Genomic DNA, 16,774 nt, shown 5'->3' with positions numbered 1-16,774 from the left:
CCCTCCCTGAAACTTATAGGCAGAAATGTCCAAGTCATAGAGTTTTCTGTAGGGATAAATTAAATTGTTGCTGTAAAAGTGCCTAACACAGTGCCCAGAGCATTGCAAGCACTCAGTAAATGTTAACTGAATGTGAATTGGAATTATCTGTGACCGATGCTTACATTGCTGGCTTGCTTGCCAGACTTCCCTTGCTCCTCGGGAAACCCAGCTCAGAGTGTGTTAAGGGACTGCAAATCCTCCTGGTGGCCCAAAGGAAGTATGGGAGTTATCAGGGTAAATTTCTTGAAAAAGATATAAAATGCACAGGATATGCTCCCAAATCCATCAGTGGCATGTGGATCACCCACTGCTGCGGATGAACAATCCCCTTGTTCTTGTGCCATAATCAGGAGCTCATCAGGCTTGCGCTGTATTTCTGTTCTCTGAGTGATGACATTTATAGGGAATGTCATTGTCATTCCTGTTGTCTTTTGCGGCATCCCTTTATGAGGGAGCAGAGGCACCTGTGAGTATTCTCCTTAGAATGCAGATTAGGAAACTGAGGCAGAGGTGGGCTCTGTGCAAAAGCCCGACTGGGAGCACAGTGAGTGAGAGGCACTTCGGTTGGGTTCTTCTGATTCTGATTCTGATCTGTCTGTGGGGTTCACTGTTGGGAGAGAGGTCGTCTACCCTTGAGACCCCCCTTAGCGGGGCATGGAGTAAAATCGGTGGAATGCAAGTGGCATCTACAAAATCTGGGTTCCCAGTCTGAGAACCTCCTTATGCATACTGTGCTGCTTCCTGGGCTGTCATGTAAAACTTGAGGGCTCATGGCCTTTACCCTTAAGGCACTTACTATGGGAGGGGGAAACGGGGCTGTACCCTTCACCTCCACGTGGAGACAGAGACGGTCTGGGCTTAAATCTCTCTGCCTTCAGCCAGTTGTTCAAACTCTTTGTTAATCTTCTTCATCTGCAAAATGGGGACGACAGTGGTGTCTACCCCCTGGGCTTGCCAGCAGGGTTGGCCGAGATGGTCCATGGACGCCTGTGGTACGGTGCCTGGCACACAGTCAGCCCTCTGTTGACACCAGCTGCTGTCCCTCCGTGGACTGGAAGACCTAGGAAAGTCAGGAAGCATATGCTTCAGGACACTTCAGGGCACAGGTAGAGGGGTCAGGCTGCCTGAGGTGGGATCTCCATTCCCTCCCTTTCTGACCTCAGACTGCCAACTCCTAGGCTTCCTCCTAGGTTGCCGTGAGGGTGACATGACATGATCCGTGGGAGACCGTGTAGTGCCTGGTGACGATGAACCGCACGATGAATGTTAGTGACGGGGATTATTAGACATGTAGAAAGTGTCTTGTGATCCAGCCCAGAGGGCGATAGGTGCTGATAAGGGGGCAAAATGCCGAGAGCCCAAAGAAGGAGAGAATGTCAAGGTGACGAGAAAAGGGGGCATTGCAGAGACGCTGAGTAACAGAGGTGGGGGGCGATCAGGAGGGCTGGAGGAGAAGGAGATTCCCTGCAGAAAGAAGCATGTCCAGGAACAGAGCCCTGCATGGTCCCCTCATGAGCCACTCTGCTCTTGCTGCTGAGGCTGGTAGGGGTGCATGGGCACAGGCTGCAACTGTCCACCAGGATCCTTTGGTGGCAATGCTGGCCTGCCGGGCCACAGAGCTCTGACCTGATTCTGTAGGTTGTGGGACTGAGCACAAGCAGCACTGGGCTGTAGGGAGATGGCCCTGAGCAGAAAGGCTTTCTGGGGACCAGGAGCAATGGGTGGGATGTGAGGTGAACAGGCTGGTGGGAAAGAGGGCAGTCAGAGCTATCGTCTCATTATTTGGCAACTCCTTGGGTGAAGCAATGAGGAAGATGGCCAAAGGGACGGGTCTGGGGTGAGGGAAGCTGTGAACAAAAGGTTGACTGATGGGCAAGGAGGCGGGTTCGGTTTGACCTTGTCCGGCTTCAGAGGCATCCAGGTGGGAAAGTCCAGTGGCAGCTCAGGAGCGAGATGAGGTAGAGGTCTGAAAGCCTCGAGGGGTGGGTAGGCAAAGGAAGGAAGCCGGTTTATAGGGAAGGATGAAGATCAAATCCCATTTACCAGACAAACCTCTGCCTCATTCAGTTAAACATACCATCAAGCCAACTGAACTCCTGAGGGTCCAAATGATTCTGAGTTAGGATTGGTTCCATGTGCCAGTTTAGGATTAGTGAAAATGAGTGTGTCAACCCCAAACAATTTCCTGGTGCTGTTACGTGTGTTTCTGTGTCACCACATGTCTTCCCACAGATGGTAACACATTTGGGGATTCAGAGTCATTTCAGTATCATCCTTAAAAAGCCAGATTTGGGAAGGTAAATCTGTTTCTCAAAGCCCAAAATAATTCTCCGAGCCATTGTTCCCCACCAAACATGCAGGTGACGGGGAGGTGTGTCCACGATGTGGTTCAGAGACTGTCAGGGGAAGGGACAAGGTGGCCCCGGGCCTGGAGGAACCTCCAGGGGGTGGAGTGGGGCAGGGTGAAAGGGGCTGGCAGGGAAGGAGCGTCGTTACATAACCCAAGGGAGCGATGGATGGTGGGCAGATGGAGACGGGAGGCGAGGAATCTGGAGATGGCAGAGTGTGGATCGGCTTCCTCTGGGAAGCAGAGGGACAGCACAGGGAGGCAGGTGAACCAGTAGCCCAAGACCTGCTTTCCAGGGCGGGCAAGGAACCCTGCCTGGCGTCACAGCCTCTTGTCCTGGCCCCGAGGGGCACGAATGGGTGCCAGGCTGCCAGGGGTCCCGGAGAGTGTCACCCTACCAGGGACGGCCCCCCCTTGGGACTTGGGGAATAGGACTCCGGGCCTACCATCTTCACCTGCTGTCTCGGAGAACCTCCCGGATGGGGCAGGCCCAGCCTCTGCTCACCAGTGAGGAGCAGACACTGTGTTTACCCACTCTCCCTCACCCACCCCCCATCCCTGATTACTCTGGTGGGTGAAGAGTGAAATAAAAATTAGCATGTTTATCCCACTTTTAAATTCATTTAATGAGAACTCATTTACCCTCTCCCGATTTAAATTCGTAATAACGCCATAACCTTTGAGAGCTGATTATTGCCCGCACCTTCCCACCTCTTCCTCCGAAAAAGTCCTTCCTTCCAAATGCTCCTGAGCCCTCGTGGAACCTGACAGTTTGCTGGGCTGTCGACAGCACCTGGTGACGCCACCCTGCCGTACTGGTACTGCCCGGTGTGTTGGGAGCGGGGAGTCAGGTCCCTCCCCACAGCCGTGGCCCAGGTTTGTTCACCAGCCGTCAAGGCTCTTGCTGAGTTGCTGCGTGGCTGCCCTTCCCTTCATCCTGCTTCCTATGTGGGAGCAGCCGTGGGACTCACCGGGTTCTCCACTCTCCCCTTTTGTCTTCCCAGGAGTCCGGAAGCCAGCTCCACGCCGGTGCACCAGGCCTTCAAGTGGCAGCCGGCCCAGCAGTGGGAGGCAGCATGGCAGCAGGAGTGGCGGCCTGGCTGCCCTTCGCCCGGGCGGCGGCCATCGGGTGGATGCCGGTGGCCAACTGCCCCATGCCCCTCGCCCCTGCTGACAAGAGCAAACGGCAGGATGAACTGATCGTCCTCAACGTGAGCGGCCGGAGGTTCCAGACCTGGCGGACCACGCTGGAGCGCTACCCTGACACGCTGCTGGGCAGCACGGAGAAGGAGTTCTTCTTCAACGAGGACACCAAGGAGTACTTCTTCGACCGGGACCCGGAGGTGTTCCGCTGCGTCCTCAACTTCTACCGCACAGGGAAGCTGCACTACCCTCGCTACGAGTGCATCTCGGCCTACGACGATGAGCTGGCCTTCTATGGCATCCTCCCCGAGATCATCGGTGACTGCTGCTACGAGGAGTACAAGGACCGCAAGAGGGAGAACGCCGAACGGCTCATGGACGACAACGACTCAGAGAACAACCAAGAGTCCATGCCCTCACTCAGCTTCCGCCAGACCATGTGGCGGGCCTTCGAGAACCCGCACACCAGCACGCTAGCCCTGGTCTTCTACTATGTGACGGGCTTCTTCATCGCCGTGTCAGTCATCACCAACGTGGTGGAGACGGTGCCGTGTGGCACAGTGCCCGGGAGCAAGGAGCTGCCGTGTGGAGAGCGCTACTCGGTGGCCTTCTTCTGCCTAGACACAGCCTGTGTCATGATCTTCACCGTGGAGTACCTGCTCCGGCTCTTCGCAGCACCCAGCCGCTACCGCTTCATCCGCAGTGTCATGAGCATCATCGACGTGGTGGCCATCATGCCCTACTACATCGGCCTGGTCATGACCAACAACGAAGACGTGTCCGGCGCCTTTGTCACCCTCCGGGTCTTCCGCGTCTTCAGGATCTTCAAGTTCTCACGCCACTCCCAGGGCTTGCGGATCCTGGGCTACACGCTCAAAAGCTGTGCCTCCGAACTTGGCTTCCTCCTCTTCTCCCTCACCATGGCCATCATCATCTTTGCCACTGTGATGTTTTATGCCGAGAAGGGCTCCTCCGCCAGCAAGTTCACCAGCATCCCTGCCTCTTTTTGGTACACCATTGTCACCATGACCACCCTGGGGTGAGTCTGTGCTGGTGGATGGAAGGACGGAGGTCATGTGGGAGGGAGACTCGGGATGGTTGGGATCCAGCAGAGGAGGATGGAGTTGCCTGTCCAAGCTGCAGGAGCAAGGGCAGTCACCTCATCAGAGAGAGGGAGGTACACCAGGGATGTGTTTGGGGGCGGTAGCTTGCCCTGAATTGAGTTTTCCTTTGGGGAGGGGGTGGTGGGGCATGCATTTTATAAAACATGGAAAATTAAGCCACTACTTGTCTTTCCGGCCATGCCTTCTGTGCGTGTGTGGGGTGCAGTGAGTGGTGACTACTGCCTTCGTGTACACATCTGTGCTTGTGAAGGGCTGCCCCCAGGTGGCACAGGGGCCCAGGCAGCAGGTGGGAGGGCAGAAATACTGAGCAGTTCAGTGCGCGTCCTCAGGAAGGGACCCATTTCCATTAACGGGAGACACCGAGAACACCCCCTGTGGATCCTTCCTGTGTTTCTTGTCCATAATGTATCTGCAGGCTATTTCTCTTTTGTTTGACTTCTCTTCACTGCCACACATGCTCTTGGGGTCAGTATCTTTGAGCAGACTTTCTCTAAGTGACTCTGAACTTGGGTTTTCTGCAGAGCGGGCCACCCGGCTTGTTTTTTCTTGCTGGAGGAGGAGCAGCCTGGCTTTCCCGGCCTGCCTCTGTGATTGAGTGACCTGGCCTACCTGGGTGACCGTGAGATGGTCTGAATGCATCATGTGGTCAGACACAGACGCAGCAGCGGCCTCGCAGGGAGGGGGAGGCCCTTGGTGCGGCGACAGGTGACTCCATCTCTTCCACCTTCCCTGAGGTCCCTTCTCTGGCTGAGGTCACAGAAATATATTTATGGTGCTGGTGTGCGAAGCTTTCCATCAGAGGAAGGGGCCCAGGAAGCAGATTGCAATCTTCACCCTAACAGGATTAGGGCTCACGAAGGCAGCTGTGTGGAGACGCGTACTTCTCAGGGGCCTCTGCTTGGGCCGTTGGAAGTCATTGAGGCTAATGCAAAATCCCTTTACAATTCACGTGCTGGGTCTGTATTTGCTTAGGCCAGGAAGCGTTATATTGCTGATGGAGAATTCATGAGGCTTTTTATTTGGTCTTTGACAATTTGGTTGGTGGTGTCCTGGTGATTCAACTTTTTTCCTGGCTGACACCCTGTGGTGCTGGTGTCAGTTTTTCCATAGTGCTGTGTGTGCTTCTTGGGGATGATTGAGCAGGTGATGGGACCTTTTAAGATGATTACATTTGTCATTGTGCCACATTGGGGTGGGGGGAACAAGGGGTGTCACCGCCACATTTGGTGGGGGCGTTCCCTTTGCCTTTGAGCTGTCTGACACAGGCAATCCTGCCCCTTCCTGTCTTTCCAACACACACACAGTTGTCCGAATAGCCACACACACCCGGCGTGGGTGAGAACGTCTTGTCATTTGGGCTTGTCTCTGGACGTAGGCAGCAGATGTGGGCCTCTTGGCACAGTGGGATACTTAAGGACAGAAGGGTCTGGGAGCTGGCCACCGTGTCAGGAGGAGAAGGATCACCTTTGCCCCCTTGAGACTGACCCTGCCCATGCCTTCACTTTCCTGAAGGGGACCTCCCTCTGGCTAGGACGTCTGGCCATGCTTCCAATGTGGCTGTGACTATCCCGTGCCCTTTGATGGGACTCAGGACACCAGAGCGATGCCTCAGGACTGCAGTGTGGATAAAACAGGATAGACGGATGGATGTCAGAGTTCAAATGAGATCATTTCAGAGGAGACTGCTGGAAATTCCAGGGGCTGCCTATTACTTTTCATTATTAGCGTAAGAGCATGCCTGTGTCTACTATGTGTTAGCAATGTGCCAGGCGTTTTGCATATATTATCCACCTAAGTTTTCGCCACAGCCCTGTGAGGTAGGAAAAATGCCATACGACCTTGCAGATGCAGATGGCAAGGCTCAGAGAGGTCAAGGATATTTCTGTGGTCGCGCAGCTGGTAAGGTAAGCTGATTTTCCAGTGCCCATCTGGCTGTCTGCAGTGCCCCTTCCCCGTTCCTTCACCACCCCGCTGGTCCCCATACCCTTGGGGCCATGGGGAGAAAGCAGACCTCCAGGGTTACTTCTTTTGTACTGTAGCCTCGGGGTGTTGATTTATTCTAGTCATATCGCTCCTTAGCATCAGCAGGGTGGGTGCTACAGTCACTGTCCTAGGCACACAGGGAGTTTGTGAACAAAACACTTCTACCAGGCTGGTCTAAATGCTGCCTTTGAAGTGAGTGGCAGCACTTCTGGTGAAATCCACTGTTTCACTGTCGCTGCAGAGACCACTGATCTCCTTTAGCAGTTACCCTGTAGGTCAACGGGCCAGGCCTGCATCAGGGGACTGGCAGTTTCAGCCTTGTACTTGCTTTATGAGGGGTGAGTGGGGGATGGCTGGGAGCAAGAGGGCTCTGCAGGAGAGGATGGAAAGGGCACCTCCATGGAGAGTGGCTTGCCTCCCACTACGGGTGGCCCCATGGGCTCCTCGCCCTGCCCCTCCCCAGGCAGCAAAACATCTAGCCTCTGGGAGGGGAAATGAATGAGCAAGAGAAGAGCCTTCTTCTGGCAGGGTCTTCCTTAACCTCAGATGAGTCATGAGACAGTAGCTCAGTCTTCCCCTCCACCCTGGCTGGTGTGGTCCAGTGCTGGATGGGGCTACTTTGACCCTGACCTGAGTTGGCTGGAGCCATGGCAGGCTCATTGCATGGCTGTGCATGGCAGGGGCGCGGTTGAATGCTTTCTAAAGGATCTGTCAGTGTGAATGGGCACCTTTTCCATTTGCCAGGGCTGATAGTGTGTTCAGGTCCTCTTTCTAGGGTGGACCTGAGATCCATTCTCTGTCCCAGTCCCGGGCCCCAGGGGGCAGAGGAGGTCAGCCTTCAGCCAGTGTCTGGTCCACCCCCTGAGACACTCTACAGCATCTATTCCAGAGGCCATGGTGGGAGTCTTCTTGCCCTCCTCTGGAGTCTTTCCCAACTCAGCCCTGGAAACTTCTCCCCGTCCACTGGCTGGTTCCTGTCCTAAAAATACTCACATAGGCCAGTTGTAGGCCTCAACCATTCTCGGAGCTTCTTGCTCTGACTTGTCGCTGGCGTCTGAGCCCTCAGGTGGCTGTAGGATGCCAAGGGCCACTTTCCAGCCACTTTCCACGTTCTGTCCAGCTTCATCCAGCAGCTCCCAGCAGACCCTTAGTTTATCCTGTCTGCAGACCCTCCCTGCCCTGAGCCTGCCTTGGTTTCAGTCTGCAGGAAGCTGTCTCCAGCTCCTCTGCAGCAGAGAGCTGACTCACAGGTCGTGGGGCCGGGCCGAGGGCCCACAAGCCAGGCGGTGTTCATACCACCTCACTTTGGTTCCCATCGCTGCCTGCTTTCCTAGGACTCACAGATGAGTTACTCAGGTGTCCTCCAGGGAGGAATCTTCTGGCACCAATGATTGCTGTTTATTTAATATCTCAAAATACCTTAAGCACACTGAACAATAATGGCCCAACTGCCTCCTTGGGTCATGGATGGCTTACCCATGCCACCTCCTGTGCTAGAGGGGAAGACCCACATGCCAGCCCGTGTTTCCCTTATGTCCCCTCAACTGTGGAGCTCCCACAAGCTCCTGTTCATAATTGCTGCTGTAAATAACATCCTCCATTATCTCAGTTAACAGAGGAAGGGGTAACACAGAGCTCCCAAGGTTAGAAAAGACCAACATACCTAGTCGTGAAGGTGCTCTAGGTCGTAGACTTTTCAAAGCAAATTTTCCTTCTTAATTTTGTTTGACTTTGTCTGGCATAATGATTGGCTTAGACTGTCTGAGTCAGTCTGTGGGTGAGGCTCCGGTGCAGCGTGGAGAAGGGAGCCTCCCAAGCAAGCACCCACCAGAACCATCGAGGGCTGATGCCAAGACTGGAGAGGATGAGGCTCTCTTGACCAACTTGGGGAAGGGGATTGGGGCTGGGGAAGGGCACAGAGCAGCACTGCTTCTGGTAAGATGGCCTGCTGCTGCTGGGTCAGCTGGCTTATGTAATTGAGATTGGCAGCCTATCTGTCACCTCATGCCCTGAGATGAGAGAGCTTTTGACAGTGTCCAAAAATCACTTTAATGAAAACAGAATCGATTTCTACTTCTTCCAAGCATGAAGCAGCCTCCAGGTGATTTGCATTTCCCTTTCAAACATAATCCTGGAAGGGGGCTGCCTGACGTTCTGAGAGCCTGAGAGCCAGGCCTGGACAATCAATGCAGGCACATCACAGAGTAGGGCATTTTGTCAGGTTGCCCCCCCACCCCCAACCCTGGGGCCCGAAGTGGAGCCACTCTGGGATCTGGTTAACCCTTCAATTCCCCAAATTCTGGCTGTACCTTCATTCACTGCCTCTGGGGCCCACCAGCCCTCCTCCCAACTCCCACATGCCTTGGTGTGGGACACCAGCCAACCATGCCTGCTTGGATAGTGCCGTGTCCTGGCTCATGGGGATCTGGCTGGGGCACACTTATGGGAATGAAAGACCCCCAGGTCTTCTCTTGACTTGACACTTCTTAACCAACAGTTCTCTGGTGTTGCACCTTCTAAGAGAAGATATAGACCCACATCCCAACAAGGAGGCTTGCATTCATTCAACATTTATTCAGCGCCTACTGTGCACCAGGCCCTGTGAAAACAAAGTGCCCAGATTGCGTATCAGCCCAGTGTGAAGTCCAGACAGAATGAATAGAACGAGATTGACTTTTCTTCCTTTGAACCAAAACAAGAGATGGTGGGAAGAGCAGTAAACCAAGCGTCAGAAAAAGAGGCCTTACTCATAATCTTCCCGCCATGCCAGAGACAATCCCTTACACTGCTCTGTGTCTGGCTAACTCCCATCATCCTTCACAACTCAGCCCCACACCGCCTCCTCCAGGAGGTCTTCCTGCCCACCCCTGGTACCAGGGTGTACTAAGTGCCCCTCCTCTTGCTTCTTGTTGCAGCCCTTATGTACCTCTGTCTTGTCAGTTGCCATATTTTATTAACTTGATCTGCTCATGTGTCTTTCTCCCAGGATGTGAGCTCTTCAAGGGTGGGTCTCTAACCCAGAGATTGTTATATGATCTGTGTCTAAGTCAGGGTCAGACATCTGTCCGACTAAATAGTGTTGCTGCCTCCGTTTACCTATCTTCAGTTTTCTCTTGCTGATCATCTCCTGGCCATTTTAAGAACCAATGGAAGTGCCATACAAATGCTAGCTGTATGGCCATGTCAGACAAATATCCATTCGTGGGCAGGTTGGAGAGGGGGAGGCCAAGCAGGGCATTCTCTAGTTCTGACCTCAGCCTGAGCATGGTGGGGCCTTTCTTGCATGAGAAGTCTAAACCCTTGTCCTTCACTATTTTTGGCTACTTGGCCATCCTTCCTGCTGCAGACTTTGGGGCCAGGGAGGAGCAGGAAGGGAGCCAGAGATACGCACCCCTGGCCATGAAATTTTCCCCCATTCAATTTTTTTATGTGACAGATATTTATCGAGTAGCCACCAGGCATTGGAAATATGGCAGCAAAGGAAATAATCTCTGATCTTGTGGAGGTTACATTCTAGTGGAGGAGCCCTGATAGTAAAGAGATCAACAAATGTATTTACATTCCAGGAGGCAGCAGTTCATGCTACAGAGAAAAATCGTGCATGGTGCGATAAGCAGGGAGCATTGAGTGCGGGAAGGTAGTGGTGCAGGGGAGAGCTGGTATTTTATGTCAGGAGCTCATGTGGTATTTGAGCAGAGACCTGAAGGGATATTCGTAGCTTAGGGAAGAGCATTCCAGGCCAAGAGAACAACAAATGCAAAGGCCATCAGGCAGGGAGGCCTTGGTGAGCTATTCTTGGAATAGCTACAAGGTCCTAATGGTCAAGCCGCAGAAGCAAGGACCAGGTAAAGGAGGTAATGGGGAAAGCAGCTCATGCAGGGCTCTTGTGATCAAAGACTTGGCCCTTTGCCTTTTTCTGTGCCTGAAATGGGAAGCCACTGGAGAATTTCGAGTTGGTCTCACTTAAGTCTGTAGAGGCTCACTCTGGCTGCTGGGTAGTGAATGCTTCATAGGGAGGAGATACCATCACAGTCTCGGCTATGGATGATGGTCGCTGGGCCAAGGGTGCTGGCAGTGAGGAGGGGAGAACTGAGAGACTGTGCATGTATTTGAAGGCAGGGGTAACAGGAAGCCATGCTGGTCTTGCTTCTCCCATGCCAGCACTGGAGTGTTTACCAGCTCCCAGAGCAAGGACTGGCCCAGGATGACATGGTCCCAAACACCTCCTCCATCCCTGGGAGAAGTGTTTCACAAGAAGAGGCCTCTTGCAAGAGGATGGTGGCTCTAAGGCCTAGGGCAGTGAGACCCCAGCGTGGATTGAGCCGGACATCAGAGCACAAATTGAAAAGTGGATGACTGAAAGCCTGGTTGGGCTGCCCCTAAGCAGGAACATCTGTACCTGAATTGGGGTTTTCTTTCTTTCTTTTTTAAAAGTATGTTTGTATGTATGTATTTATTTATTGCATGTGAATTGGGGGGGGGGGGGGGACAGAGGGAGAGGGAAAGAATCTCCAGCAGACTCCACACTGAGCACAGAGCCTGACGTGGGGCTCGACCTCATGATCCTGAGATCACGGCCTGAGCTGAAACCGAGAGTCAGAGCTTAACTGGCTGAGCCACCCAGGTGCCCCGGGGTTTCCTTTCAACACAGGCAGCATATAGCGGGCACCTGCCAAGGGCTGGGCACTCTGCTCACCAGCACAAGGCACAGTCTTGGCTCAGAAAGGGAGACAGAGGCCACTCGAAAAGTCAAGTGTCTGTGATAGCAGCTGAGACAGAGGGTTGGGCAGGGTGTCAGGGCTGCAGGTTGGGGAGAGAGATGCACATAGGTGGGTAGGAGACGTTGGGTGTTTCACACGGGAACCATTACTTTAGATTGGTCTTCCAGGCCAGCAAGTAAAAATGCTGCAATTTCTGGGAGAGGATTTTCTGGCTGGTGCCCATTTTACAGCTCTCCTCCCAAATCTCTCAAAATCATCAATCTCAATCTCAATCTCAACCTCAGTCTCTCTCTCTCTCTCTCTCTCTCACACACACACACACACTCTCTCTCTCTCTCTGTGTTTGGCTTTGTGTGGATTTCCCTCTTTAAACACACCCGTAAATACAAACATGATTCTTCCTGAGAAGCAGCAATTATTCTGCCTGAAAATAGTAAATAAACGTGGCCTGGCCCTCTCTCTCCTCAGGGAAGGCCTGGAACCCCTCAGGAACTTCTAGAGTCCTTGTGCCTCTCCTGTCCAGGAGGGAGCTCCTGCCTGGGCCACACAGGGCTCTGACCCCATGTGGTCATGGTTGGGAGCTTCCCCCTCCTCTTCCCATCTCTCTGGGGCAGAGAGAGGAGCAGAGACTTTGCTGAGAGGCTCCCAGCCTGTCCTTGGGCAGGTGGTCCTGAACACAAGCAGCTCCTTCCAAGAAGCTGATACTGTACTCATATCTTACATGTTCGTCCTCTGGTGATATCCAAGCAGTTTTGCTTTTTTGGAAGTAGAGACCAGCCCCCTACCAGCTCCTTTGGTAGGGATGTTCTGCGGTACGTCAGACCAACTTCTAATGGGGATTTGTTTGTGACAGGAAGGAAGGCATTACCTTGGTGCCTGGGAGTGCCCAAAGTTCTTGGCCGGAAGGCTTGGATTCTGCAGCCTCTGGGCTGAGTCCAGGACTCATGCCCACATCCAGCCTGTGTTTCTCAGGCCAGAACTGAGGCTTCTCGTCCCCGGCCCCCACCTCCCTCTGCCCAGAGCCATGCAGACATCGGGTGATTGGGAAGGTAGGGGCCTGGGAGGGGAGATAACTCAGCCTTTGCTGACCATGACCGGGTGGAGGGAGATTGCATCTAGCTCATGTAATCATATTCTGGGTGTCAGGACTGGAATGAGTGTCATTAAACTGAATCAGAAAAATCGTTTTAATATAACTGCCACCTCACACGCAAGCTAGTTGATGGAGAGATGGATGAGGCTGGGGACGCCTCCTTTGTAATGTGATGCCATAAAATCCCATCACCTTCATTATTTCCCACGGAGCCAACGCATCATAATACCCATGAGCAGCAGAACAGCTTGAATTTAATATACAGAAAGTCCAATCAAACAATAAATGGATGGAACTATATAAAGAAACCATTTTCTAGGAGGTTGGCTCCATTCTCTGGGATTCAGCTCCCTGACACATGAAATGTTCATCAATTTTCCCCAACGAATGCAGCTGCGGAATCACCCCATGTGATATTTGGTTGCCTCAGAAGTGGAAGAGGGGAACTTGCCCCCCTATATTATCTGGCCATCAGTGCAGAATTGCAAATCTCATTTTCTTTGATTTGCATCCAGCAGTTCCTGGTGGCACTGCGAAGCACCATCCTAATGCCAGTGAGATTGGAAGCACAGTCCTTGTCCATCCCAGAACCTTCTTCAGCCCCAGGGACTAGCCCCAGACTGAGCCAGCTGCTGGGGTTGGGGGGGATGTCTCTGTCCTTGCAATTGTCTGCGAGACATGGGCCAAAGCCCCCGCTGTGCATACCAAGTAACCGTGATGCCGTGACCATCCAATCTCCGCCCCGAGGTCGCATAGGGCAGATGGTCCATCCTGGACTGGATCCCCCCCCACACACACAAGCAAGGCCTCTCTGTGTCTCCTTCCAGCCCTTGTCCGTAGCCAGCTATCAGGACTGCAGGGACAGATACCACCCTGATTGGCCACATAGACTCACGAAGGCGAGTCAGCTCCCCGACGCTGTATAGTACATGTCCAAGACTGATGGCAGTGATGCTTTTACACTTCGGTGGGGAGATTCTCTCTGGCGTTACGGTTCCCATGTTACAGATAACTTAGAGGTCACCACGATTACAGGCTTATAGCTGCTGAGAAATATCATTAGTTTATTCTTACTTTTTCCTGGTCATGCATACTTAAGCAGAGAAAGAAAAAAAATAGGGGAGTTTTAAAAACTGAATGATATTAAAACCACAGATGGCATAGATCTTGATTCAGTTGAACAAATATCATTCCTAGTGTTTGTGATGCACCCTGTTAGTTGGTCCTGGGGAGATAGAAATAAATAAGCCCCTGATCCCATCCCCAAGAAGTTGACAATGCAGCGGGGGATTTGAGCGTATTTATGAGCAGATGAGGGAGGATGGAGCATGTTCTGGAGCGATCAGGAAGTGTTTGGCACAGAATAAACGCTTAATAAATATTTGCTGATGAATGAATGATCAGCTGCACGGAAAAGGTGACATTTCAACTCGTCCGGCCACAGTGGGTAGGATTTTGAGATGTGGAAATGGGAAATCCAAGTAAATTGCAAAAGGGCACAGTGTTTGGGAGCTTAACCAGAAGGCTGGTGTTTAGGGCATATGAGGGGAAGGGCTAGAGATAAGCAGGAACAAAAGGCTTGCTGGAGGCCAGGGGACCTTATGTATTAGGCCAAGGCATTGGTTTGGTAGGTGTCAGGGAGCCACCAAGGGTGTCCCAGCGTTGTAGTGATTAGGAGGACTTATTTGGAGCTGTCCTCTGGACGAATGTTAAGAGAGGACCCTTGCCCATGGTGCGGACCACCAGCAGACCCATCTGGGAAAGAGGCGAGGGAGGCCCGATGCAGGACGGTCATGGTCACGGTGGCAAGGGACAGGAAGAGGTCGAATGGAAAGACATCCGGGAGAAGAGAAGTGTAAACAAGCTCTAGAATCATGAGCCTGGGTGATGGGAGCTGGGGAGACAGCCAATGTCAGAGGAGGAATAGTCTGGTAGGAGGGTGGGGGAAAGGAAGAGACCATAAACTTGGCCTTGGACCCTGGGTATTTGCAGCTGACCCTAGGTAGCCTTGAGGCAGCCAGCAGGGAGGTAGGAGGGTGGGTGTGGAGCTTGACTCTGAGAATGGAGCTCGGGAGGCAGCTTTGGGCTGGGCTGAGGCAGGGAGTGGGCATAACCAAGGAAAAGCCTCGGGAAGGCAACAGGACAGGCCCAGGTCTCCAGCACTGTGTGTCCTCCCAGGACGCTGGTGCCCCCATGATGAGCCTCGTGGGCACACTGTGGGTATTCCCTGTCATGCCACATCTCTGCTTGGGCCAAAGGGTTGTATCGGCTTTCTGAGTCAAACGAGGTTTCCTTTTAGTCTCCTGCGATGCTAATTAAATAAGCAGCTCTGACCCAAGAAGGCAGAATTGGTTTATGAGCTTTGCTTAAAAAAAAAAAAATAATAATAATAATAAAAGAACCTCACATTGCCTTGTGGGTGAGATAGATTGGGCCTGAGGGTCACAGGGCGGCTGGCGTCTGTGCCCGCCTAGGGTGGCGCTAACTTGTGGTGGCACAGCCCCGTCCTTCCAGCACCAGGCACCTGAGCAGGGCCTCCGGGGACTTAGGTGCCGCCACTGCCCCTCGTTCTCATCTTGGCCTTTGTGAGGAATGCTGGAAGTGCTGTTGGCGTCGCCGGGAGCCTCCTTGGGCCTGTCCCCTCTCGAGGCATCTCTTGGGCCTGAGGCGAGGTGATGGTCAGTGACTCAGCAGGTGTGCAGCGCACTGTGGTTGACCTGAGGGGTGACCTGAGTCTCAGCAAGACTCTGACCTGGTTGACCTAGGGGTGATGAAGAGAAAACGGGGCGAGAACTTAAACCCCGGGGAGGGGGTGTTAGGGTCCCATTCTACAGCTGGGGAGACTGAGGTGCTGATCATATAGGGACCTCGTCCCATCTCCTCCCCTGTACTGGCGTCACTGGGTTCAGCCCCAAGTCTTCCGACTTCTTCAGGGTCTACTGCTTCCCACAGAGCATCGGCCCAGCGACAGAGATGCTTTGTGTACACAGAGCTCAGGTTCTGCACTCAGCAAGGCGAGAGGTATGAGCAGAGGGTAGCGCGAGGGCAAGCTGGAGGAGCAGCAGTCAGAGCCAGCTTCTAGGAGGGGGTGGCATTTCAGCCGGCCCTTGAGATATTGTAGTGGAAGAGTTCCACATGCTGACCCCTTCAGTTGGTCATTCAACAAATATAGTGGGTGTGCTGCACGTGCCGGACCACGTGCTGGCGGCAGAGGAGGCTGCGCCGGACAAGCCCTCTGGGGCCAGCATTGCCACCGGGGCAGCGGACCACAAAATGAATGTATGAGGTTGAAGTAAAAGCTGAGAAGAAAGAGAGAAGGCTGGAGGCGGGGGCGCGGATTGGGCCGCCGGGTTGACATGAGGAGTCATGGCCCAGGGGAACAGTCCCTTGGCCTCTCTCGAGTGGAGGTGCCGCTTGCACCTGGTGAGGAGCCAGGAGAGGCCTGACAGAAACGATCACCCAGTAGCTGTGCTTGAGTCTCGTTGGGGTCGCTGTGCCCACCAGGTGGTGGGGCCATTTGCCGTCCTCTCTGGAGCCGGGGAGGAGAGGTAGGCTCACCATGGGTGCATGGGACCACTGACCCCACCCCCCAGCAACAACAATAACAACAATAACAGTACTAGCTTCTAGAATCCAGCTTTGACCATGTCCCAGGTACTGTGCAAGATATAAGTTATTTTTTAAAAGATTTTATTTATTTATTCATGAGAGACACAGAGAGAGAGAGAGAGGCAGAGACAGAGGCCCAGGGAGAAGCAGGCTTCATGTGGGAAGCCTGATTTGGGACTCAATCCCAGAACCCCGGAATTATGACCTGAGCCAAAGGCAGGCACTCAACCACTGAGCCACCCAGGCATCCCTAGATAGAAGTTATTCATAGCATTTCTTCATTGAACTCCCTGTTAGCCATAGGAGACGTAGATTGTTGTCTGTGTCTTAAGGCTGAGGGGACGCAAGGCCTGCTCTGAGCCCCCCTCAGTCACCAAGGAGCTAGGGTTCCCAAGGGCACTGGTCCGATCTGCAGGGCCTGTCTCCCTCACAACCACATGTCCCTCGGGGAGGCCACGGGGAGAAGCCTCCTTCCACAGCCTCCATCTCTGGTGGAGGGAGGAAGACACAGCGTCCCCAGTGTGGACTGTGCCTGGACCGGTGATGCTCGGGCCTGTTGGCAGAGGTCGTGAGCGTAAGGAGCAGACACAGGATGGTGGAGGACAGATCAGAGTCACTGGGGATGGGGTGGGGGAACCAGGCCAGTGGGGATCACAGACACATGACTGCAGGTGACAGGCGGGGACAGGGCCGCCAACAGGCCCAGTGATGG

General features: G+C 53.5%; 1 protein-coding gene across 6 annotated transcripts in view; it reads left to right on the top strand.

Moving 5' to 3' along the window:
• KCND3 (potassium voltage-gated channel subfamily D member 3) overlaps positions 1 to 16,774 on the top strand; it is a 196,613-nt gene that overhangs the window by 4,320 nt on the left and 175,519 nt on the right. For 5 of the 6 annotated variants that reach the window (XM_041755067.1, XM_041755065.1, XM_041755071.1 and 2 more), the window contains exon 2: positions 3,394 to 4,571. In XM_041755067.1, coding sequence (XP_041611001.1) covers positions 3,466 to 4,571 — 1,106 coding nt within the window. In that variant the 5' untranslated portion in view covers positions 3,394 to 3,465. Of the gene's footprint in view, positions 1 to 3,247; positions 3,266 to 3,393; positions 4,572 to 16,774 lie in introns of those variants that run through there. The other variant, XM_041755069.1, reaches the window with a different exon arrangement.

The sequence above is a fragment of the Vulpes lagopus genome, chromosome 5 (genome assembly GCF_018345385.1).
Source record: "Vulpes lagopus strain Blue_001 chromosome 5, ASM1834538v1, whole genome shotgun sequence".
Taxonomy (NCBI): Eukaryota; Metazoa; Chordata; class Mammalia; order Carnivora; family Canidae; genus Vulpes; species Vulpes lagopus.
The sequence above is the reverse complement of the archived record's forward strand: the minus strand, read 5'-3'. Positions and strand labels throughout refer to the sequence as shown.